Source organism: Megachile rotundata, chromosome 5 (assembly GCF_050947335.1).
Source record: "Megachile rotundata isolate GNS110a chromosome 5, iyMegRotu1, whole genome shotgun sequence".
In the NCBI taxonomy this organism is placed as follows: domain Eukaryota; kingdom Metazoa; phylum Arthropoda; class Insecta; order Hymenoptera; family Megachilidae; genus Megachile; species Megachile rotundata.
The window spans coordinates 12,354,588-12,381,080 of record NC_134987.1 but is presented as its reverse complement, the minus strand read 5'-3'; the positions used below and the strand labels follow the sequence as shown (position 1 = coordinate 12,381,080).

The 26,493-nt window shown below is 35.7% G+C and overlaps 2 protein-coding genes and 1 long non-coding RNA gene across 4 annotated transcripts; 1 reads left to right on the top strand and 2 right to left on the bottom strand.

Moving 5' to 3' along the window:
- Positions 1 to 299: 299 nt before the first annotated feature.
- LOC100879334 (paramyosin, long form) lies at positions 300 to 25,674 on the bottom strand. Of its 2 annotated transcripts, XR_013038151.1 has the most exons (16): positions 25,275 to 25,674; positions 24,381 to 24,437; positions 21,431 to 21,517; positions 21,133 to 21,299; positions 14,156 to 14,393; positions 13,742 to 13,861; positions 13,398 to 13,547; positions 13,142 to 13,288; positions 12,749 to 12,965; positions 12,463 to 12,590; positions 11,820 to 11,932; positions 3,888 to 4,083; positions 3,635 to 3,763; positions 2,662 to 3,033; positions 1,524 to 1,982; positions 300 to 987 (listed from the first exon to the last, which is right to left on the bottom strand). XR_013038151.1 is itself a non-coding variant. In XM_076531544.1 (15 exons), exons 1-15 carry the CDS (start codon positions 25,386 to 25,388, stop codon positions 1,590 to 1,592), a joined length of 2,628 nt encoding a protein of 875 aa, XP_076387659.1. In that variant the 5' UTR covers positions 25,389 to 25,674; the 3' UTR covers positions 1,522 to 1,589. The 2 variants fall into 2 exon arrangements, 1 of the variants encoding a protein (XP_076387659.1); XM_076531544.1 differs by lacking the exon at positions 300 to 987 and having other exon boundaries at positions 1,522 to 1,982.
- Positions 5,077 to 9,218, bottom strand: LOC105662034 (paramyosin, short form). Its single transcript, XM_012281643.2, has 3 exons — positions 9,032 to 9,218; positions 8,387 to 8,926; positions 5,077 to 5,770 (listed from the first exon to the last, which is right to left on the bottom strand). Exons 2-3 carry the CDS (start codon positions 8,693 to 8,695, stop codon positions 5,198 to 5,200), a joined length of 882 nt encoding a protein of 293 aa, XP_012137033.1. The 5' UTR covers positions 8,696 to 8,926; positions 9,032 to 9,218; the 3' UTR covers positions 5,077 to 5,197.
- On the top strand, positions 22,915 to 26,493 carry LOC143264437 (uncharacterized). Its single transcript, XR_013038154.1, has 2 exons — positions 22,915 to 23,032; positions 23,372 to 26,493. It is a non-coding gene; the product is annotated as an uncharacterized LOC143264437 (long non-coding RNA).

The following is a 26,493-nucleotide window of genomic DNA, read 5'->3' as shown; positions in this document are numbered from 1 at the left end:
TATTGTGAACTTCAATTCTAAAGTACGTAAACTATATTTTGACCTAGTTCCAAGAAACATTTCCCCAAAACTGCGCAATAAATTGTTCACATAAATAGACACGTAGTTGCGAAAAACATTATTATTTATTAATTTCGAAACTGTTGACGGGGCTCAGCGCGTGCCAAAGTTTAGGAGTTATAACAGGTGTTGTTCCTCATCCGGCCCCCATTTTCCCCAGGGAAACTAGATTTGCAATCGAGTGTACACGGGAGAAGTCTAACTTCCTGTGTGCCAGGGGATGTCATCGATTTCGTACGTACGTGTTTCAGTTTATTTATTAAATTATCGTTGACACAGGTTATTTGTGTATGTCGTACAGCGAGAGTTGTGTGTATGGGCAATAGTACCTATCTAGATAATAATAGAAGTAGAATTAAAGTTAATCCATTTAAATACAAGTACGATCGGAGAAGCGTAAGGAGTACAATCATCACGTCTCGCGTTCTTTAAATTATTATAACCGGTTCTTTCTTTTAATTATTTATTTATTAACAATATTTTCACTCCTCACGCTTCGTGGTGCTCGCATAATAGATACAAGGAAGATACAACGAATTGCTCTTGATTCTTAACGTATGTATGATATAAATAACATATATATTATGTATGTATAGCATAATTGATTTTTCTTATTTAATCCAATAACGACGGTTGCGAGTTCACACGATGATTGTTTTCGATGTTCGCGTTACTTTGCCGTTGGATTTTTTTTCGTTGCGACGGGTACCGCGATTCGTTGGTCAAGTTCTCTCGAATTTGCGACGGATCGTTGGGCGCTGTCGTTTGATTTTTAACAGGGTGGCGTTCCTTTAATTTCGGTCTTTGTTTTTTTCATTTTATGAAACGACGCTCGTGACGATCCGTTGGAAACTCTTCTCGACCTGTTTTTTAATTTACGATGATTTGTTGAGGCTCTTCCTTTGGTTCGTCGTTTGCTCGTTACACCTGCGAAAATTGCAATACTCTCATATTTTTTATACACAAATATTCATATTCATTATTTATATGTATGTTGTATATTGTCCACAATTATAGCTTATGTCGCTATGCACAAGTTTGCTTTACAATAACAGTATCATTATATGTATCCTTGAAAATATAATAGAACGAGAAATTAAAACAAATGTTCAAATTTTACAAAATATATGATACATCATTACGATCCACAATATAGTTGGTTGTCATTATATTGGCACCAAGAGATTGCCACTATTGCACATATAAAACCTTCCAAATATGGCAACATAACCTTAAATTTACAATAAAACAAAAATTCCATAGTTTCCAAACTAAATTTCCACGGTTACAAAATCTAAAAATTTTCAATAATATTGATAACTTGTATGCAAATGTAAATGAATACATTTTGAGTAATATAGATGTCTGACTCATATGGAAATTGTGGCGTCATCCATGTACGAATCCAATGGTGAAGTGTTAATAAGATGGAGGTAGATGAAGGTACAAAATGGAGGGCTTACGTTTCTAGAGACGACGAGGTGGCGTTCGAAGTGGCAAAGGGTGGGGTGTCGACGGCGGTGTTGTTTTTACAGGTCACTCCTCGTCTCCTGGACGAGGTACACCTGAGAACCGGGCACGGTGGAGGTGGTGACGAAGCTGCGGTGTTTCGCGCGGATCAAAGTCAAGTTGCTTTCGGCGGTGTCAGCACGGTCCTCGGCTGCTTCCAGTTCCCTTTGGAATCGGCGAACCCTGGTCACGCTCTGCTGGGACATGCCTTCCTGTTCTTGCAGCTGCCTCTTGTAGATGCTCACTTTCTGGTTCGCCTTGTCCAATGATTCTTGCAACAAAGCAATGTTTTTCGAGTCCTCCTCGACCTGGATCATCACCTCCTTGATGTTACGCTCCTTCTTGCGCAGGATCTTCACGGTCTCCGCGTGCCGACGTTTCTCCTCGTCCAACTCCAGCTCCAGATCACGAATCTGTTACAAAATAATATTGTCTTTTTCTGAAGGTGTAAGTGATTTTAGTAGTTTTTACTTAGGAAGCTTTTTGGAAGAATCTTTTATACGGTTGCTGTTATAAATAGTAATTGTACTGAGTTATGGTTTGGATGTATTTTTGAAGATTTTTAATTAGCTGGGAAATTTCTGAATTCTTGAGAAATTTGAGAGAATTTGAACTCGCAAGTCCACAAATTTTTCTATTTGCAAATTTCTAAATTACTATATTCTGAAATTTCCACATTCCCAAATTTTCAAATTTCTAAGTTTTCCAAACTCCACGTTTCCAAAATTTCCAAATTCTTAAATTTTCAAATTTCCACATTCTCAAATCTCCATATTATCGAATCTTCACCTTCTCAAATCTCCATATTCTCACATTCCTACACTCCCAAATTTCCTAATTCCAGTAATTCTCAATTTCCAAATTTTACAAATTTCCAAACTTTAAGAAATCCAACTTTTCAAATTTTCCCAATTCTCAAGTTCTCAAATTACTAAATTTCTAAAATTGAGAATTCCTGAATTTTCAAAACCTTACCCTTAAACAACCGCTTATTATTTCCCTAGTTAACTACACGTCAACTCTTCTCCTATACATAAACCAATATTCTCAAAGGAGAATAAATTTTTTAAATATTGCGGCGTGTTATCTTACCCTAGCTTCGAGTTTGCTGATGATTCGTTTGCCTCCAACAATAGCGTTGGCTTCAACTTCCTCCAATCGCACGGATAGGTTCTTCACTTCGATTTCCAGTGACTTCTTGATGGCCTCGATCTTCACGATGCGTTCCTGTTCTTCGTGAAGGATTTCCACGGTGTGTTTCAGTTCGTTCTGTACTCGCTGATATCTCTCGTCGCTCACTCTCAGTTCTTTGGTAACTTCCTCGTAATCACCAGCCAGGGTAGCCAATTCTTGCTCCAATTTTGCCTTCGATGAGGCGATGTTCACGTTGATGGTGGTCAACTCGTTGATGCGGCTGACCGACTCCTCGTATTGCTGTTCGACGGTTCTCTTCGCACGCAGGGCCTTTCAAAAATTCAATAACATATTTTTATATACTGATATATATTTGTAATAGTATTTATGTATTAATATAGAAGTTGTTGAGCTAACAAGACTGTAGACGCGAACTTTGTCAAGTGTATCTTCCTTAATGGACGAAAATAAATTAACTAAAAGGAACTAAGGTGATATATTGTTCATAGGACTGTAATGTAGTTAATATACTAAGTATGCGAACAACTACAATAATTATACTACAAATGCAATTAATTTACTGACTGTAGTTTTGACTCTAACAATAAGTTCAGATCTAAATATGGACTTGTACCTGAGAACCAAACTGATTCGAGTCTACTCGTGGTATTTTTCAGAAGAGGAACAATATGAAGTTTTATTATTGAGATCAGATCTTTAACACTGAAACTATCAACCAGTCAAAATGATTGGTTCCTATTCTCCCATTTTATATTACAAAATGTAACATGAACATAATGCAACATCATCTTGAAGAGATGATTCTGATAACAAAGTTCAATGTGCCTACTTCTCCTTGAACATCAATTCACTTGAATACTTCAAAAAACTGGTAAAAATAGATCTGATTTGTACTTGGATAAATACTCACAGATTCGTAGTTTCCGCGTACTTCCTCAAGTTCGGCTGTCAACGATTGCAAGCGTCGTTGACTGATACCCAGTTGATCCAAGGTTACCTGCAGTTGGCGTTGGACTTCGTCGTAGTGAGCTTGGAGTTCCTGAAAATTATAAACAAAATTTATAGTTTCTGTGTTGATTTTCGAGTACTTTCACCGTTACCTTTACAATGAATAATTAATGCGACACGCTTATAATTGAATTATTGAGTCGATTATTCCTTACGGTCAAGGTGAGCGATTGCTTCTTGATAGTCTTCTGCAAATCGATGTTGTTCTTGTTGGCGACGTCCAATGACAGCTCCAGCTCGGTAATCTGGATCTGCAGCTTCTTCTTCACGCGTTGCACCTCGGTCTTCAGCTTCGTCTCCGCTTCGACCACGCGGGCGTTCAGCTGCTCGATCTCGATACTGGTCTGCTTGCTAATTTATTCATTTTGTATGAACATACCGCTCCAATGCTTCATTTTATTGGATTTTTTAGCCACATTATCGTTTCCAGGCGATTAAAAGATTTTTGAGAGATCAGTTACATACCGTATCTTTTATTTTGTTGCAGTAAATTGGCAGGCAACATTATTGGGAATTTGCGCATTCTTTGGTCATGAAGGTTTAAGGATCATTGAATTGGTGAGTTAGAGAATGGCGAACCGAAGAAATATATCGTTATGGTTAACTTAATCTGTTCTTTCAATAAATTCAAATAAACTGAATTTTTAATTGTTCTTATGATAGCAAGTAAATTATGATTCACTACACCGTCTATGTTCAGCCAATCTATCGTTCAAATCATTTAAATGAGAGCAAACATGTTTACTGTAAATTGATTAGATTAACTACCTATTATATTTCTGCAGTTACAAGTCTCGAAACTATTCTAAATAAAAAATGCGTAGCACTAAAGTTGAAACCTATAAAAAAATATGCTATAGCCAAAATGAATGAAGCATACTACAGTAAAGAAGGAGAGTATGACTACCTAAAAAAGCTTCCCTAATTCTCCGACTCACCCATTCAGTCAGGGATGGAATAGCGGTGAAACTCACCCAGTTAAGTAATATCAAAAAAAAGAACGTATCATCCAATTAAAGGAAGAACCACCGTCGTGCATTAGACGTTCCAACGCACAGTTAGTTTACCCACAAAGTAATCGAAAGGCATTACCATTCCTGTTACCACGACAGAAAGGTTGCAAGGGAGGGAGGTAGCATGTACAATATTTCAGCATTCTTCGTTCCATCCCGGAGCAGCTCGTCTCCCATAAAAGACGATTGCAATGCCCAGCGGGTATCGAACCTACAGAGTACGAATTTAAAATCTACTCTAACCAGAATCAATGATGTATCAATGAAAAGAATCCCGTCCCGATGATCTCCTCTACATCTACGATGACCCCGAATCAAAAGCAGCCGAATCTCATCGAGTATAATCAAATCTGTGTCGTTTATTGGTATCATATATCATTAGATCGTTTCGTGTCACATTTTTTACCCACATGTAACTACGACATTAAATCTACCGTGGATGGACACGTCCATCAAGAGGGTCTAATTCCCAGGCATCCGTACAATCGTTTGGGTCTTAAGAGTCGTTGGTACCTCTTGTTCAGGAAGTAGTTGCTCGACTTCTCCTCGTATCCTTTCAGCTCTCTGCTCAGGCTGTTCAAAGGAGCGGTCAATCTGTCCTCGTCGATCAGATTCCTGGTCCTTTCATCCATGAGTCGGAGGTGTTCCCTACCGTCCCACAAAACGGACAGGTTCTCTCTCTGGAACTTCCTGATGTCCGCCAGTTCCTGACTCTTGCTCAGATTCTTGAGGGCCTCCGCTCTCAGATAGAACTCGATCGCCTTGGCCGATTTGCCGCGCAGACTTCTCCCGTGATCGTACGCGTCCTGCACGTCCGACATGTTCTGCACGTCCTTGAGCGACTGGAAATCGATGTCGGCCATTTCCCGTTGGATGTTCCTGGCTTCGCTTCTGGCCCGCGCGCTCTTCACGAACAGAGGTAACGGTCTCAATCGGATCTCTTCGAGTTTTCGTGGGAACACCTCTCTAGTCACGTGGCTGGCTTGCGCTGTCTTCGACAAGCTGAAGTCCGAGCGATTCGCTATCTTTGGACACGGGAAAACACGTAAGTTCCTGAAGGGGATAAGACGCGAGCGAAACGAGAGAAAGCTGTTCACGGGCCGTGCCTATACACCCTCTGCGATCCCAGAGCTGAGACTAAACTTAGCTGCAGCGGTTCGGAACTCGAAAATGACCGTAGCACTCGAGATCGAACCTCTCTAGAGACTCGAGAACGACTGCCAATCCGAGCCAACTGGTTTGCGAGCTTAACTTCTCCCAGCTGGGATTCGAGAGATGGACTTTTCTTTTTGATACACGCACGCTCACTTGGCAGACACCCTCTCGATTGCTTCGGTTTTGTTCCTCGACGAACGATCCAAATAATCGCCTGCCAACGATTCGAATTCGCTTCCGCGATATTTTTATTTGGGACGGTTCATGGCGATTCCGAAACGTCGAAGGGGTCGACGGCTACTTGGCGAGAGGTATTAATAACAATAAGCCGATCAGGGATTTCCGCTTTCTGCGCGCGTTCCTCGAATCTTACGCGAGAGAAGATTCTGAACGCTGGCAATCGCACGCCGGGACGATCTTAAATTAAACTTTCGTGACAGTGGGGCGGCAATCGGAACCAGAGGACCGAAGTTATTGGAACGAATGGAAATATGAATTCTTATTACGGCTATGTGATTTTCATTGCGTTCGAGATTTACGGTGGATCATCAAAGTTGACTATCGCGATTAATGGTTAGGTAAGCCATTTTTGGAAATTGTCACTTCTTAGGGACACTTCCGATAATATTGGCAATATTCAGTTGTGATCTATATATATTGTCAACACTGTTATTAATATTTCAATATTGATTTTCAATTTTCAAATTTAGAAATTTATGACTTTACAAAGTTTTTAATAACCGAGGTATCAAATGTCAAATTTTAGAATCTGATGTTCAAATTTTTTTGTCGTATAATTTTAAAATTTTTTAATTCTATAAGCTTTAAATTTGTAAGTCTTGTGGTAGCTAATCATTAAATTGAAAATTTTCTTAAATATCTAATTTACAGAATTTTTTAAATCCTTAAGTTTATTTTCAAGTTCCAACTTTCAATTCTTTCATAAACATTTTTGCAATTTTTAAAGACCATACTTAACTTCCTTACGTAACATTAATAAAGTATTAACAATGATAGTCAGAACATCGATATATGTATACGTACGTTGATTGGACATCGAACAGTAACTCGAAACTGAATGTAATATTTATAAATATGAGTTGTTGACGCGAGAGGCAAACACGACTTGTCAATTAACATCAACAATGCTGACAATACGTATTTACACACTGACTACCACATCATCCACATATCTGTATGTAGAGGTTTGAATTCCTATAAGTATACATCATTCATATTATTAGTAACTTTAACTTTTTTAATTAGGAATATTCATATCAGATACTTGAAGTTATTAATGAAAGATATGATTAAATATTATGAAAATTATAGATAATATTTTATGACAAAAATTTGTCATTTTTTGTGGTTCTGTTTATCTGAACAAAATTCTATGATTTTATTTTAGAAACTTTGAAAGGTTTTTCTGAAAATTTTTTGTTTTCAAACCACCTGTTGATGATTTACAAAAACAAGCTTCTTTTTCTGAATTTCTTAAAATTTTACAGACTTTAGTCCACATCTTGAAAATCATTGTGAACTACCACGAGTTAATATTTTTAATGTAGTAGTCAATATGTCAGTCATTTGAGACGTCGAGAATCACAGTAGTATAAGTCCAGCTTTTAACAAACATTGATTTGTGTATGTAGACACAATGTACATATGTTATCCATTATGACGAAGTTAATACTTTAAATAGTTTGTCTTAACATTATGAGTATAACTTCGTGAAGATGTATTTTACATTTGTCTTCAACTTGCGATACGAGTATATGATAGGTTAGGTTCTACTTCAACACTTTGATGGCTGTAGATTTTGTGCGTTCAAATTCTTGCAATTTCATGTATACTTTTTTATACTTGTGGACATTACTGAGTCATATTTGTGAATGTCACTTAATATACGCTGTGAGATTTTTAATTTTATATTGTATTAGCATTCGATAGAATAGGTGAAGATACGGTGAAGAAAATAACAGACAAGGTAGCGAAAGGTTGAGTCAAAATTGTGAATATGTGACAGCGGCCATCTTAGAATAACTTCTGTAACTACCATAGTGCTGGTACTAATATACTACGATAGTAGAATTATTATAATTAGTATAGTTGAGTTATTATGGTTGGTATAGTAAAGTTATTACGATTGGTATAGTAGAGTCACTATACTACAGTACAATTACTATAATTCCTATAGTAAAATTACTATAAAAAACCTTCTATCTAACAAAACCCCCGATTCGAAAAACAGAGACCTCCACCACCGACTCCCACCGCCACCTTAACACCAAAAGTTAACCGAGACCGTGACTTTCCCCCGCAGGAATTCCCTAGTCGCATTCGCATCAATTGACGAAGCTCCGCGGCATTTGACACCGAGCTAGGTCCACTCCAAATTTAGAAACTCGAAAGGTCAGACAGTCGTCGAGTCACGGAACGCTTTTCTACTCGCTTCGGGTCAGCTTTCGCTGTTTGCAGCTTCGTACCTTGAAGTGAGACAGGTGTTCCCTGGCCTCGTCTTCCGCGTCGATCGCTCGTTTGATCAGCTCGTGTCTGGAATAGGGTTCCACGGGTTTGTCCTCCCATAGAACCCTGCCATCGGACCACGGTAACTCCGGTGGCTCCGATCTCGAACCTCGATAATCCCTCGACGACTTGTCTCTACGATCTAGGTATTCGAGCATCGGCTGATAATAATTTATCCCAGCGCTGTAGTTCCGGTCGTAGATGTAGGTGGGCCAGTGCTTCCATTTAGGCTCCGGGGGTATGTACATGGGCGGTGTGTACCCTGCCATATTTGCTGAACTTCACTCGATGTGGATCTTTGTCTCAATTTAACAATTCGAACTTTCTTCCACTTTTCATCCAAATGATCTCGTTGCAAATATTTTACGATAAAATTTATTGCAAGTTTAAATCACTGACACCTTTTTACTCCTCGCTTTTTGTTTATTGATCGATTAATATTGATCAGCTTACTGGATTGGTTCGGGTATGTGGGTATAGTTAATTCATCCAACTTTTACCTTGAATAGAAATTAGGCACTGAGTATTCTGTTACGTTTTTAGGGATTGTTGAACAGAGTGTTAGATACAGGGGTTTGGGGGAGTATTCGTCGGATTTTACTCACGGATATTTCATAGTTAGATGATCAGAGGTGACACTTGAAATGGTCGAGAAAAATTGGGCCGACCGCGAGCGGTGCTATCTTTTGTAGGTTTTTCTTACGATTGCCACATTGAGGCCGGCCAATCAGCACCTGCCAGTAATAATTGGATCGCGACTAATCGGTTTTGAACGACGTTTATTAATAGAAGGGTTGCGCACTGAATAAGTATCACTCCTACGTGATCCAAAAAGTGCCGGTGAGTCATATCGGGACGAAATTAATCCAGTTGGTGCGAAATATTGATTGGTTATCTTGTTTGTTTTTCAAAGTCGAAGGTTTTCAGTTGAACGATGAAATAATTTTTAAGTACATGATTACTTGTGTTTTATAGGATTGATTTATCATACATTGTATGATATATTGAATGTAATCAAAAGTAAGTTCATCAAAATGGAAGTGAAATAGATTTGATGATTTGGAAATATGGGATATTTATTGAATTATGAAGCTCGAGAAGTTCATAGTGAAAAATTTGAGAATCTGCAAGGTTAGTGTTTTAGAAATATGTAATATATTTGAAGTAGAGTGAAAGAAAAATTTTGGAAGAACAATTGAAGAAATGAACAATTGAAAAATTGGAGAATTGAAAAATTGAAAAATTGTAATATTAAAAAATGGAAAAATTAAAAAATTGAAAAATGGAAAAATTGAAAAATTAAAAAATTGAAAAATTGAAAAATCGAAAAATCGAAAAATTGAAGAATTGAAACATTCAAAAATTGAAAATTTGAAGAAATGAAGAATTGAAAAATTGAAAAATTGGAAAGCGTGAAAATAGAAAAATAAAAAAATTGAAAAAAGAGAAAATAAAGAAATGGAAAATTGGAAAATTGAAAAGTAGCGAAATTGGGAAATTAAAAAATTAGAAAATTAGAGAAATGGAAAATTGAAAAATTGGAAAGCTTAGGAATTAGGAAAATATCTCTGACTTTTACAATTTAAATTCCACACCCTTTCATATCTCATTATCTCACATCTTCTTAATTGAATCTTTTCATCAAATTCTTCTTCATCCACCATTAAATCGAAATTTTATGCTGATCAAATATACATCATCAGATGTATTTTATATTTCATATCAATTTCCTTTTGCAGAAGAAAACATATCATCAACTTCCTCTTTATCTTCCACATTCTTCTTCGAACCAATTCCTCGTTCTATTCTTGTTCTTCATTCACAATAACACGATCTATGTACCGAACATCTAAAATTATCCAATCCATAAAAAAGCCATTGTACTTGACCGTCACTCAATGACGCTTCGACGTTGGCACCCAGCACATTTTGTGTATTTACAGTTATGTGTATAAATAAATAAATAAATCAAGTCAGGCGATTCCTTTGATCGTCTGAACTGTCTAAAGACACCCACCGTGATTAATCTATTTGACTGATCGCTGACAATGCTAACCTTGGGTTATTAATAGTTGTACATCGCGGTGGTTGTACCGGAAATACAATAGACTGCGTCGGTAGATAAAAATTCGTGCTCTGTATCGATATTTTTTTCAGATACATATTTGCTCTGAGAATAATCTATTTACTATTAGTTTAACTATTAGTTGGAAGAATTAAATTTGCCAAAACGATGACCAGTAAATTTGTTCACTTTTCAAATTATATTCCTATTAATTCTTATTTGTATTCTTATTTATTTATATTAGGGTATTTTTGTATAAATGTTAATTATCATCAAGATGAACGATAATACGCTGCTTTATTTATTAAATTTTACCCTTTCTTTAAACTCAGTGTACGTAAAATATTTTAATGCTTGTTTAGAGTTGAGATCATTAACATTAGTGTTAACTTTAGTGTTAAGTTTGAAGTTCGTTTACTTAGTGTACCAAGTAAGTTTGAGTGTACTAAGGGCGAATGTACAAGTTTCCTACCATTTTCGTTCAATTTTGTCTCTTATGTACGAAAACAGAAGTCTACTTCCTCAACGATAAATCTACGGTTTCCTCTGTTCGAAATTGAAAACAAATAAAAGTTTTCTTACAGTGTTTTCGTTGGATTATTGGTAAGGGTAGAAGGAAGAATATTTGTTCTAAATTTCACTTCTTATCCTTCACCTTTAAAATGTCTACGCTGCACCTTAGAGCACCAATGTGAAAAATGGTGCCAAGTGTTACGGCACAGTATAAATAACACAACAGATCATTTATGCATCAGACTATTGATTAATAATCAGTAACAAATATTATATAATATACCTGAAGCATACCATTTAAAAATATACTTGGCTTTCACCTTTCAATAATAAAAGTTTTTAGATTAACATATTACTGATGAAAACTTTTAAAAATTTGCAAGAAGTCAATAAAAAATAGAATTGCTTTGAGTATTTGAATATATGGAATTGTTAGTATACTTCATTAAGTATCACCTGGAAACTGTAATGTTGGCTAAAAAAACAACTTATTAAACAAAATATTAATAGCACTAACGTATACGTATACACTTAACGTATTTAAAGCAAAGTATGAAAAAAAGAAATGTTATGCAAATAAAAATTGCAAGTTTGTGTAACTATTGTGTCGTAACAAAAATTCACAGAATTTCTCTTTCAGCATGAAATTTTCTGTTTCTATCAAAAATATCATAGTGAACCAGGTGAGAAGAAATGGAATGCAAAGTTTCTTCTTTTGCAATGAATTTATGTTACGTCCATAATATACCAAATTAAATTATTGTAAGAAAAATTGTAACAGATCTACTGTTGTAAATAAAAATAATGGTACTTACCGGATGGCTTCAATTTCTTCATCCTTCTCAGTCAAACGACGTTCGTAGTCATGGCGGAGTTGAGTTAATTCAGCAGACAATCTCTGAGAACGTTGTTCTTCAATCTTGCGACCCTATAATCGATTCACATTTTTAAAGAAATCATTCAGGAATACGTGGGTAGAATGAAAATAAAATAAAAATTCTACAGATGTACTATCATCGTACTTAAGTAGATCTACGTTCCTTCAGAATTGTGTCTTTTTAAAAGTGTTTATGAAGATAGAAGATATTCTTCAATTCAGTATTAGGATACTGTAGAATTGTTTGATAACTTGAATATTTTAGACTGGTTCATAAGTATACAATTACTAGTTAAATATTAATTAAAGCTCTTCACAAGAAGGTTCTGTCATGTAATGTTTTCTTATGGAACTTTGAAGAGAATAAAAATATTGAAGTAAACTTTGCATTTGCAGAAAGTAAAAATATTTCAATAAATGTTTTGATAACTATATTCACAGTTTTTCTCTATAATTTTCTCCAACGTCTAAATGAAATTGTAGAGGATTAAAAAAAATTGTCACAAACAAGGTAAAATATTATTTGTTCGAACGACGATTGAGCAATTCAATAGCAGGTTAAATATTTCTAGAATACTCACTGCTTCAGCTTCCTTGTAAGCAGCAGCAAGTTCTTCGCGTTCGTTCTCCAGACGACGGAGTTCCAGTTCCAGTTCGTGCAGTCTGCGGTTCATGTCAGCCAGTTGGTTCTTGGCGTCACCAAGGTCATCTGAAACAATCGAATAATGAAATTAATATCCTCTGACATAGAAACATCCCATATAAATAAGTTGGTATTCATAAATTAAGCAAATATCGCAGACATCTTGTTCTATCTAGAAACCCTGCTTTTACTTCGATAATAAAAAAGTTGTAGTAACAACGTACCAGCCAATTTCTTGTTCTCACGAGCCAGTTGGTCCTTCATCTCACGAGTCTTATCGAGTTCAGCATTGGTGCGTTGGAGTTCCTGTTGTTTGTTGCGGAGATCACGTTGGCTTTGTTCGTACATCGCCATTGATTCATCCAAACGAGACTTAAGTTCGATATTGATCTTCTCCAATTGTTCCACGCGTTTTTGGAGTTCCCGAGCTGTTCCATTAGCCTGAAGTACAAAATAATTAATAATTAAAGGGAAGAAATATTGAACAACCTTGTCGATTGAATGGTCTTACCATTGAGAATGCTCCTCGAAATTATTAAAAGAAATGTATGTTATTATGAATGAATGTTAATATTGTGTACAATGATCTTAAAATAGTAGAGGTATTGAAGTATTACCTTTTCCAAGTCAATGATCAAGACTTCCACTTCAGATTGCAGGCGAGACTTCTGTTTTTCAAGGTTGTTAATCTTCACGAGCAGGGTTTCGATTTGCTCTTCTTGTTCCTGGATACGAGCTCCATATTTACGACGCAATTCTTCGACCTATATTACAATTAAAATTATGTTATTGCTAGTCCATTTTGTTCACAATTAAATTTGATGAAAGAAATATTTATAAATAGTATTATGACGAATCTGATTAAGATTTTACCTCTTCAGCGCGAGCGTTGGCTTCAGTTTCGTATTTCGATCTCCAAACTTGTACTTCGCCATTGGCCTTGACCAATTGGCGTTCAATGTCCAAACGAGCTTCGGATTCTTCTTCCAGTTGAATGCGAACGGATTCCAGTTCCGTTTCCACCTGTTGATTAATTAGAAATTTTATTCAATGATGAAACACAAAAGGCGCCACGTGCTAAACTAAAATGTCACGGATATCAGAACTGGTGTTCTATACTTTTTGTATACTTTTAAAATGCAGTTTCTGTATTTAGAGAAATACAGTTTCTTTCTTAAATATTTTATCGAAATTTAGACATTTTCAAGGAGTTATACCTGATGTAAGGAAGCTTCGACCAATGAACGACGGCGTTCTTCATCTTCGAGACGACGGCGAGCATCCTCGAGCTGACCTGCGATCTGGGTCTTCAGGTAAACAACGTTCTCGATGTTGACCTGTAACATTTACAAGATAACAAATTAGTACAAAAATAAAATAATTGCATCAAATTACTCATTTCTTTTTTATTTTTTATATGTAAAAAACAAATGTATGTAAATAAAAATATGAACTTGAGGTGTGACAATTAACTTGGTTTTGTATTATTACAAACATGGTTCTATTTAGTTTGTATTATTATAGACATGATTCTGTATACTTTGTATTATTATAGACACAGTTATTTTTAATTTGTATAAATATAAATAAAGTTCTATTTAGTTTATATTATTACAGAAATAGTTGCATACCTTCAGGTCCTGCACTTCCTTTGTAAGTTCGATATTCTCCTGCGACAGCCTGGTTTTGTGGCTGGTGATATCGACGATGGTGCGGTTCAGTTCTTCGATTTTCACGTTAAGCTCAGCTACATGTATCTCCAGCTTCTCTACGGTCTTTATGGACATCAACTTTTCTTTGGTGACACTGTCCAGTTGAGCGAGGAGTTCGTATACTTCTTGTTGGAATTTCGATTTTTCCTTGTCAGCTCTGAAAATTTAACATCATACCTTACTACTTTTAGAAAGACTTCTTTCAGGTTTAATCTTGTTTTTTCAATGACTACCTTTCTTTGCTTTCAATTTTTTAAATATTTCTGTTCGATATTTCTACTAATGAACTGTTTAAAGATAATTGTTTATGTGATTATCAAGTGAACCAACTCTAACATTGCTTGTAATTCAAATATAATTGAAATCATCTGTAATTCAAATTAGACAAAAATGTATATTAACCTTTATCTGTTGACGTATGGTCTCAGTTAAAATCTTCATTGCTCATTTTATTTGCATTCAACAATAATATTTAATTTTGTTCAAATAATAAGGAAAAGTATAACCAGTCAAATATCTAACAAGTGGTTAATACATGAAAGTATAAGTACTTTTTCATAACTACTATTTAATCCCATAACCTATAAATTTCCCAACAGTTGCATCAGTCAGAGCTGACTAATTATCCTTGCAATGTTAAAACAAATATAGAAATTTGAGATGTCAGGTATATTTTGGATTTAGAGATTCTTGATTATGTAATTTATAATTTGTACCAAACATCAGACACAATCGTGTTGTATATATAATTTAGATTTGTCGTGTGTGAAGTGTAACGTGCGTCATATGTGTGATACCATATAAGTGTTAATGGTGGTCCTCAAGGACTTATGATGTTGTAGGCCACTTAGGTTGAATGTTGAGTATAACCAACTGACGTGATATAACTGTCACTAAGTAATTGAGGTATTGAGTTATTGAGTTATTGACATGATATATGTTCATAAAGGTTCTGAATCCTCCTGTATGTGAATAATTCTAAACCTTACATATAAACAATTCTAATTGATGAACATAATCAATTGAAGTGACATAATAATTGTGACCAAGCAATTGAGTTACTGACTAATTAACATAATACATATATGTTCATAAAGTTTCTAAACCTTCCTATACATGAACAATTCTAAACCTTGCTATGAATAATTCTAAACCTTTTCATACACGAAAGACTCTGAATCTTATATGTAATATGTAATATGTAATATGTATATGTAAATAACCTTCACACACAGCCGTAGTTATAAAAATATACCATAATATACCCTAGCTATTGAACGTGACACGAATATCTTAGACATAGCTACAAAATCATCAATTATATCATTCGAAGTGGAGCAGCCGATCATTCAGGTTTGAGAAGTGTCCTTCGATGTAGCCACCCTTGGCCACGAAACGAGAAGACGTATGATCGAGTCTCTACGATATCGATGATCCACCTACACGTAACATAGAGGGTGTAAGGTGTCGGCCGATTCCGAGGATAGTGGGGATTCGGGCTGGTCGCCTGTACTAATATGGCGCGGCAACGCAGGGTTGCGGATTGCCGCGCTACTCGCGTAGTTAAAAATAGTCATAAGCTGAACGGTGGACGTGCGAGCAAAGTTTCTCGTGGGGGAAGAGACAGAGAGAATAAAAACGAGAGAGAGAGGGAGGTGAGGAATAAAAACGAGAAGAGATGGTGGATGAAAAGGAAGGAGGGGGAGGTGGAGAGAAAATAAAAACGAGGAAGAGGGAGAAATTAAAAATGAGGAGGGGAGGGAAGAAAAGAGAGGGAAATTAAAAATGAGGAAAAAGAAGAAGGGGAAAGAGAGAGAGAGAGAGAGGGGGTGGAGGGAGAGAGGTGAGGGGGTGAGATTTCGAAAGAAAGAATTTGGAGATTTGGAGATTTGAGGAATGGGGAGATTTGGAAATTTTGGCAGTTTGAGAGTTTGAGAATTCAGAAAGTTGGGAGTTTGAGAGTTTGAGAATTTGGGGATTTGGGAATTCTGGAATTTGAGAATTTAGGGATTTGGGAATTCTGGAATTTGAGAATTTGGGAAACTGTGAATATGGAAATTTAGAAATTTGGAAACGTGAGAGTTTGAGAGTTTGAAAATTTGGGGATTTAGGAATTTGGGAACTTGAAAATTAGGGAAATTGCAAATATGGAAGTTTAGAAATTTGGGGATATAAGAGTTTGAAAATTTGAGGATTTAAGAATTCTGAAATTCGAAAAATTGGGACGCTGTATATGATAATAAGAAAATTTTTGAATTTGAAACCTTGGAAATTTATAGAATTAAAATTTAAAGACTTACAAATTTGAAAATTTTGAAATTTTATAGTTTTTGTCATTGTTGTAATTTTTTGTAATTTTTGTAACTTTTGTAATTTTTGAAATTTTATGAAACCTGTCGAATTCGAAATTTCTAAATTAAAAAATGTTTCCTTCCAAAATTTCAAAAATCCAAGAAACAGGAATGAATAGCCTAAAAGCAAGAAAGTCATGAATGAAAAGTTGTATTTGATTCCGTAAAAATGGAATGAACCAAAAAAATCGAAGAAGCTAAAATAAAAATAAAGAACAAGTGTGAAAATGGAGAACGAAAGAACACGATAAAAGCGAGAATCGTGTAAGGATTACGTTAAGCAAATTTATGAGACGAAGAAAGTTAGAAAGCACTTGGACGATGAAAAATATAAAAGAGATACAGAGAGAAAATATGCCAACGATCGAGTTAAAAGAAGGTGATGGAAGATGGGTAGTAAAAGAAGCGAGCAGAAAGTAGCTTGAGAGATGGGACAGCGCTATTTTAGAGAAGGTTTTGACACCCTCTTTGCGCCAACAGGTGGAAACTTCTTCCTGCTGAGTATTTAAGTTCTTCGGATTCTTGTTTCATCTTTTTTTGTCGACGTAATTAATACTCGCTTAGCGGACATGGGATTAATTTTGATCCATAATTTTTTTGATTTTATGACTGGGATTTTGATGTGAAGTTGGGGCTCATACTTTGATGAGAGATTAAGCAGAGGATGAGGTATTCGATTTTATTTTATTTGTAAAGTAGGAAGATAGAAATGTATTATTAGATTCTTCAGCAATTCTTTTTTATGTAAAATTTAGGAAAAGAGAATTTAGGGGATGTGAGGGTTGTTACAGAATTTTTGTAGAACTTTTTTAGGATCTTCCTAGAAATTAGGGAAATTAACGTACAATGACCTCATATGTTACGAAATTGCAAGTTTCAAGATTTAGGAATTTGGGAATTTGAGAATTTGCAAACTTGGGGATTTAGGAATTTACAAACTTAGAAATTTGGGAGTATAGAAATTTTGAAATTTAAGAGTAAACATAGGAAATTTGAAAATTTGAAGACGTAGAAATTTAGAAGTTTAGGCTCCTTTGGATTATTCTTTGGATCTCTCTATATTGCACTCGAGAAAGGTTGCATGTTCTATTTTGTAGAATATTCCTAGCTTTCCCTATTAATTTCTTTCAATTCTTGAAATCCTTTTCTTGAACCCATTTTGGAGGTTTCCTACAAATTTTCCTGTATAAGCTTCACAGATTTTTCTATGTACCATGTACGCCTTTAAAAATTTCCTACATCCCTCTAGTAATGTCATAAATTCTTCTTTGGTTCCCTAAAGAATTTTCTAAGAATTCATTTTTGTTTTTAAATCAGCTACAGTAGAATCTTGTTATATTACTAATGTTGATAAACTTGCACACATACTACTATCATCTTCGATTTAGTATATTGCTTGGAGATTTACAAAAACCTCTACAATACTTTAATTAAATTTAAGGTGAATATTATGTAAGAAGTTCATCATATTTGTATTTTCAAAATTAGTTTGCTCTTGCAGTACAACATGTGGCAATATAACGAAGATCTACTGTAATAGTTCACCACAATCCTTTATAACTAAAATCTTCTATTCTTTACGTATAACTATGTGATCATAATAGTACAATTTTAATAGTACAATTAGTAATATGCAGACCATGAAAATGATATCAAATATTTAAAAATTGTGGATCATCAGACAATTTTAAGATCCAGAAAATTAAAATAATTTTTAAATTAGAAATTCGTTTCGCTCTAACAAGAAAATTAAGAATGAATATATAAATTCCAATAAAGTTAAATTTAAATTGTCGCTATTTCCCGTCAGTGACTCCTTTCTTTGTGGTTTATAAGAGAAATGTTGAGGAACGTATTTTTAAAATTGTCTACGAAAATATCGAGAGCCAGCATTTTCCAACCTTGCTTCATCTATTATTTCCCAAGGTATGTTAATGGCATCGAGAACGTACTATTTCGATGGCTGAAGTATTAAGAGGCAATTAACTGTCGAGTCTCGACGTTGTTGACACACAAATGTCGCAATTATTTTTGCTGGAAAGCATATTTAGAACGGAATCCCTTGGGTTTCGATTTCAGCCCAGATTCTTGATCTCCTATACACAGAATCAACTATAAACATTCTCTTAAAACGATACAAGACAACCATTTTGCTTCACCATCTCTACGAGATTATATTCTTATTTTTTCAATCAAAAATACTGCACAATAATTCTGTCTTTCTGAGAGACTCTGTACAATTAGTCTAATAACTGTACAATTAATCTAATATTTTTAAATATATATTTAAAGTGAAACAAGAATTTAAATATTTATTTGAACTAATAATTAAGTGATTTATTAAATTGGTTGGTCTTTAGATAGTTTTATCATAAAGTTTCTTTATATTCAAATACTTCGAAATTTTTGTTAGGTTATGTAATTGAGGTTATGGTCGCGGAAGAAGAAAGGGGATACAGACAGTGGTCAGACTAGCTTTGATGATCAGACATCTACTTATTTCTAGCAGATCAAATTCTGCATTTAAAAAGATAGTAAACTGTAAAAACTCAGGTGTAGAAACTCTACAAGCTTACATAATCGACCAAAATCAAAAATTGAAATATTCTACTTCCTCTCCAAAAATCTACACTGCACCCAGCTGTACATCCACAAAATTTCGTTATAAATAACCCGTTGTATACTCAATTCTCTATACTTTCTTACATAACCTAATTAAAAATAAATAACTCGTTATGTAACACATTATTTGGCTTCTCGATGTACTAGGAAAATCTCAGTAGTACAGGTCAATAATACTACGCTCCTCATTTACGTCAATCCCACATAATTATCAATACATCTCAAAGTTCAAAAACCCAAAGCTCATAAATCACAGCTGTTCAAAATCTACAAGTTCATAAATCACATCGATTATGTACAAAATGAACGCAACTTCATAGCGTCGAAAATCGGTCCATTAAATCTTAAAATTAGTTTGAATGGCATCAATTTGAGTAACAGGCGGCGTCTAGATGACAGCTGGGTGAATTTTCGAAACGGAGGCGTCCTTGTAGACCGCGTCGGGGCGCCGGGACGTCGAAAAGGACGCGGTTATGTTTAGAAAAGCCGGAGGAACGAGTTTACGTGTATTTCAGGTGCGAGTAAGTTCGTTGTTTGGCCGCGGGCCAATATCGTCCGCGAGCATAATTCCCGCAATTTTCGAATACACTTTCGTTCCGCGTGATGCTCGCTATAATTAACGAAACGACAATGATTCATCCGCGTTTCTTCTCCCGTGTCATATTTTTCCACGCGTTTTTGGCACCGGGAGGGACGAACTTCGAACTTCCGGCGAACTGTTTATTGACGAACCCCGATGCTCGCGCGCTTTGACCTCAAAGAGGTGGATCGCGTACGATTTTATTTTCACAGGTGTGTATAATTAAACCTCGGTTTATTGGTGTTCCCGATTCCGATGTTACAGATCGAATATCTCGCACCGAATTCGACGGCTGTTTGGTTTCGGCCAGACAGAATGTTATCGTGTTTCCGTTCGCTGCTGGAATTTAATGTCGTTTGGAAACGGGCTAACGAAGGGCTGACACGAAACACGTCGATGATTCGCTCGGGAATTTATATCTCGATGAATTCGAACTTTAAGATTCATGTAGGGAGCTTCAGATATATTCTTTTCTTATTAGGTAATTGATAGAATTTCTTGGAATTTGGTTTGTTATTAGGAATTTGATAAATAGAAACTGCGTTTAAAAAATTGGAGTTGAAATTGATTTGGACTGGCAGCATTAAATAATTAAATGAAATGTTGATAATATTAAATGAAATCAAACAGTGCCATTCATTGTACCATGTAAAAAAAAGCATTCTTTTCTTTGTATGTGCCAATAAATATCTGACTTTGTCATCCCGCTTGCTGCGGTACAGTCGTCGTAATTTCTGTTATCAGATTAAATAGATTAAGAGAAATGTGGAGATTTGAGAATTTGGGAGTGTTAATATGTGAGAAGTTTGGAATTTAAGAGATTGTGTATTTAAGAATGTAGAAATGTGGGAAATTTGAAATTTGACAAATCACAAATTTAAAAAATTGAAATTGGAGAGATTGTGAATTTAGAAATTTGCAATTGCAGAGATTCTAAATTTGAAAATTTGGAATTCCTTCTAAGAACTTGAAAAGTTAAGACGATAAAAATGTAGAAATTTGGAAAATTGTGCAGTTGAAGTTTAGTGAATTTAAAAATGTAGAAATATTAATTTAAACAAGTTGGTTGTGCAATATTTAAAAATTTGATAAAATACTAAAAGACTACATGAATTTAAAAATATCATAGAATAATAAAATATTATCTTGTTTCAAAATTTTACTAAAAAATGTAGAATCCCGTAATCTGAAGAATTTATCACTACTAATTTTCTATTCATTTCATCTTACAATGAGAATTATAGTATTAACAATAATTCCTCAAATAGTAGAAATGTTCGCATCTTCAAGAAAGGTAGTCATTGAAGATCACGAAATATTAATAAAAAAGTGATTCGACTAACCTTGCACGGGCTTTTGAAAGTTGGTCGATTTGATCCTGGAAGTCAACAACGACTTCCTGGTGTTTCTTGCGCAGAAGATGCGCGGTTTCCTCGCTCTCGAGATGAACATCTTCGAGTAGTTTGCGCAGCTTGGCCAGTTCCGTGTCCCTCTTTTTGTTGATCTCAAACTGCGAATATTCGTTCAAATACTCGATTAGTTTCGTTATTATTTTACATAATAATTTACTTAAAAAGTTTCTTTAGATAATTTACTTAAAATTGCTGGTAAATTATTGAATCGATAAATTGTTAGGCTTACTTGAGATTCGGCGCCACCCTCCGCCTCTTCGAGACGTTCGGATAGTTGGATGACTTGCACGCTCAAATCAGCGCGCTCGCGTTCGATCTGCAAAAATAATTAACAAAATTGTAATAAATTTATTTATAAAAACATCATTACATGTAACATTATTATTATTAGCTCTTATTCCTAAAGTGACCGTCTCAGAAACGAGGTCGTATTTAAAATATTAAAACTGAGAAACAAAATGGATTCATGAAATGCATTACAGTATCAGAAAAGGTTAGTATAATAATTTGTGTAATACTATAAGATTATAAGAGAATAAAAATTATTATATACAAAATTGAAAACAGTAGCTAATTAACTTTTATGTCAAACCTTGTTATTAATATAAAATTTAAACTTTGCTATCTTAAACAAACCTTAAACAAATCTTAAACAACCGAAAAAGGGAGAAAAGTGATAAAAATGCAGAAAGAACGAAAAAAGGAGTGGATAAAAGAAAATTGTACCTAATAATATTTCACAACATGTGCTTCTGAATGCACTACTTTGTGACAGTTGTATTAAACGATATTGTCGGAGCATGTTGATACGATTCGAGTGTAATCGAGACGCGGCATTGTTTTGGAAAGAGGCCTGAAGGAACGACGCGAACAGCTCGGTGCAAGCTTGACGTCAGGTTTCTTCGGACCGCGAATAGAACGATCTAATTCCGGACAGACCGACTCTATATCGGGAGCTTTATTCATATTACAAACGAAGCGTTTATCGAGAAAAGAGAGACTCGTGACATCGCCATAACTGTTCGTTTTAAGGAAGTCTCTCTCATTGTCCACATCCAACTTTGTATGACTCAAATCCACTGGTTTGATCCCATTGAATTTTAATTTTAACCTATTAGTCCAGTGACCTTTTGATTAGAAAAAGATACATAAAAGAGGTGAAAAGAATGTGAGCAATTTTTGATAAAAATATTGTGTTGGTATATTTGAAGGCAAAATTTTTTTTTACGAAATCAAGTTAAAAATAAAATTATTTGTTAATAATTAGCGTTTTCTTTTGTGAGCAACATGAACGTTCCATGAATGTATTATGAAGTTTTAAAAATTTTCTATAGTTACACATTCGACTGTGGCAATATAACGAGAGTTCACTGTATCATTCACAGAAAGTTGACTAACCGAATAACAAGCTTTTTATGTACTAAGGAGTAATAAAGATAAAAAGATTAAATGAATAATTATTGTAAAATGCATGAGTATGTTCAAATACGATTTATGACACGTAAGATGACTCATACGAAGATTGAATTTTGAACAAACTTTTAGTACCAAAAATTGCTTTCATAATTACTAAGAACCCTTATTTGTATCTTTTTCTTTGTGTAATAGTTAATGATTAAAATTTGTGTATTAATTTCAAGGCTATTAATTATGTATTAACTTTAAGCTTTCAAATGAAAATTTTATTTTTTATTTTCTAAATTGAAGCAAATATTTTCAGCAGAAGATTCTCTTCACATGTACTAAGAATATCAAGTAGTAATGTCGACAATATAAACGCCATACAAGCAGACATTTGTAATGTTACATAACAAGAGTACATTTTCTTTTTGTGAGTCATCTTTCCACTTGATACGTATTTAACGCGAACATAATTTCCATGTTCCTGCTTTTCCAAAGCACGGAGAAGATGCTGGCACCGGTTCAAGTCACGTATCACATAAATTTCACTCTCAAAAACGATTTGATCGATCAATGAACGTTATTTAAACGAATTTCCGTCGTCTCAATCAAAACCTCGTTAAAGCCCGTGCAATCCAAATTATAATTCGTACAAAAATAAAAATTAATTCCTATTGGTTTAATTTTAATCGGAACACTTTTTTAAAGGACTCCTACGAATGCTCTCATTTTTTCCCTGTTAATATTATTTTGTTTTTTTAATACACAGATGCGTTACATGTACACTGAACACGAAAGAGGAATGCGAGTTCGTACGCTGAAGAGGCGCGCATCCCCAAAAATAGACGCGACTCGAGAGCTGGACATTTCGACCTACTGCTCCCCACTCTATGGTGGAGAGCAGGCCAGCCTCGCTTTTTTTGTATCAGTTTCAAAATTCACAATGCCCGGATTACATAAAGTCTCGAAATTCATGTTTATCTCTCGTCGCCTCGGTATTTTTATTTCACCGTCCCCTGCACATAATTCAACTACGCTTCAGATTCCGTATTCCAAGATTAGAAACCGGAGGATATTCATTTTTAAACCTACTACTTCTTTTTAACATGGGAAAAGTCATAGGTATCTTTCGTCAAGTACATTCAGGAGGAAAGGAAATCATTAACCCTTCTAATAAACAGCTATGGCCATTATTTTGTTTGAGTAAAAATGAGGATGAAGAAGATTTGACTTGCAATGTTAAGAAATTTGATACGATACATTATATAAATTTTCAAATAATTATTAGACTGATGTATTCTCTTCTGTTGCTAATTATTTTCAATTCCTTTACCAATTGTCATAAGAAAATGTTAAAGATGCGACTGTGTAATATGAAATGTGATGAGATTATCAATTTGACTGAAAGGCTTTACTTGTCAAGTTTGAATAAAATGTATCAATAAATTAAAGGTCACTAATCTATTACCGTAGCAAGAATTATTGAAGTACGTTCAAATACTGCAAGATCACACCCTTATGATAAAGAAAAAGATTAATGCTGAATAAAATTATTAATGCTCAAACACTTTATCCAATAGTATCCCAAAATAGTACCCCATAAAATTACAAGTCATCAATTTCCCTCATTCTAACCTAGATGCGGTGTATCAATAGTATCAATCGCCAATCGATGTTATCGCAAGGTCTATTAATAGGCTTCCGGCAGATAAAGCGTAGAAATCATGCAACCGTTCTTCCCTCTCTGAGAGCTCAAATAAGGAAGAAGCGTAACTCACCCTCTGACGCAGTTCTCTCTCAGACTCCAGGTCATCCTGCAGCAGGCGGATTTTGTCCTGAAACGAGAGTCAAGAAAGGATTAGAGCTTATCGCGGATCTGGTTGGAGAGGGTCAGTGCTTTACGTAATCGACCGACGAAAATACCCGGGCAGCGGGCAGCTTGGTATTTCAGAAAGACGGATAGCCCCCGAAACGGGCTCCTCTCGAGGGAACAGGAGGATTCTCAGCGACCGTCCATCGGGGTCGTTTTCAAACGGAACAAACGTGCATTCGTCCCAGCAAAACGGTCCTCCAAATCAACAAACAATCTTACTCGAGTACGTTAGCGTTTTCCTCGCTTTCGAATTAGTTCCATGGGGGGCTCCGAGAATGGTCCAGGGATATCAGGTCGTTGGTCTTGGTACGTGGACGTCGTGGAAGATGTCACTGATGGCCCCGGCACGATCGTCATTTACGGCCGATATTTACGACTATTTTCGTACACGAGCAATCCGATAGCTAAAGAACGGTCTACACTTTCGTTCCTCCTGGGGATTGGCACTAATATCCCTTATGGTCACTGAACTTTGTCGCACTGTCCCCGCCGCGAGAATCGTTCACTTGCTATCCGTTTCACGTTTGTTTTTTCACCAGGCGATCACTTGCTGCTTTCCGAACGACCATTTTGTGTCTTCCTTCTCTTCTGCGTTGCGTCATCGGGCTGTTGGACGTTCCGACCTTTGTCGGACCCCCGAAATTTTTATGTGGATTAAACGTTACTCGAGTTATTCGATCTTCCTGTTCCCTCTCTTTCTTATTACTAAGTAAGTTGTAGAGCTAAGAAATTAAGCTGAAAACTAGATGACTATACGGTTGAGATATTTTGAGGAAAAGAGATGGATTTGGAGACCTACCTCCAGTCTGGAGAGAGCGCTCAGGTCGGCGCTGTATTCGATGCTGACATCGGCGGTACCACCTCCGGTGGAGCGGTACGTGTACTTGGAGGCTTTAGCGATAGCTGAAGACATCCTGTCCGTTTGATTATAGTTCGCTTCGTCGACGATACCTCGTTCCTTCGGCCGAGATCTCGTATTTCTGTCCTCGCGGCTTCTCAGCAAAGCTTCGCCTCGATCGTGTTCTGGCTGATGCTAAATTGAATCGTCTCGATTCAAGTCGTTGTAAAATCTGCTACCACTTTCTTCCGTTTCCTCCTCCTCGTCTTCTTCGTCTTCTTCCTTCTGTTCTTCGGGGTTTCGGAGCCGACCAGCGCCCTACTCGTAGTGCGCGACCCGTCGTCGTTCGTATGGCGCGCCGGCGGCTCCATGGCTTCGTCAAAATGACGGTCGCGCGCATGCGCGATAGATCGTAACCATCCCTCCCACCAGGAACACGCGATCCAAGACTCGTCATCATCGTTGTTCCTCGTCGAGGGGAACCACCAGCCGACGACCACCACCGTTACTTGGACGCCCACGTTTTACAACGCAGCTGCCAAACGATGGATCAGATAAGAGAGGACGGGATGAGGACACTCGGAAAAATTGCTTATGATATTATGTTCACGGGAGAATTTTGCCTGTTAATGTCACTCCTCGAGTTTCCCCAAAAATGAGTCACTTTGCAAGAACTCACGAATCACACTGAGAAGATTCTTTGTTATAGAATTATATTGTTCAGTGAATATTAATAACTGTACTTGAAACGTACTTATTTTTTTTTAAGTTAGAAAAAAGCAGACAATTTTATGTTAATTTACCAGGCTGGATCTAATGTTAATTTCCATAGTGATGTTCAGTAAAGTCTTCTGCCTGGGAATAATTTTGGACCTCAATGTATCAACTATAGATTAATAGTAGAAATGTTAAAATGTCTAATTTATGTGTTAGCAAGAAACTAAATATGCAGTTGAGCAAAATTGTTAACCATAGGTTTATGGTGATAAGGAAGTAAGTGAGTAAAACATAAGTGAGTCAGAACGTTTCCTGAATTATCAAATACAGTCACATGACTATCTACTAAAGAGGTTTCACTGTTAATGAGTTTGTTCATTGAGGAGTGAATATTAAACAGAAAACTTATAGGTATTTTTTTGATTTTAAATTGCACATACAAATAAATAATAATATAATGTTT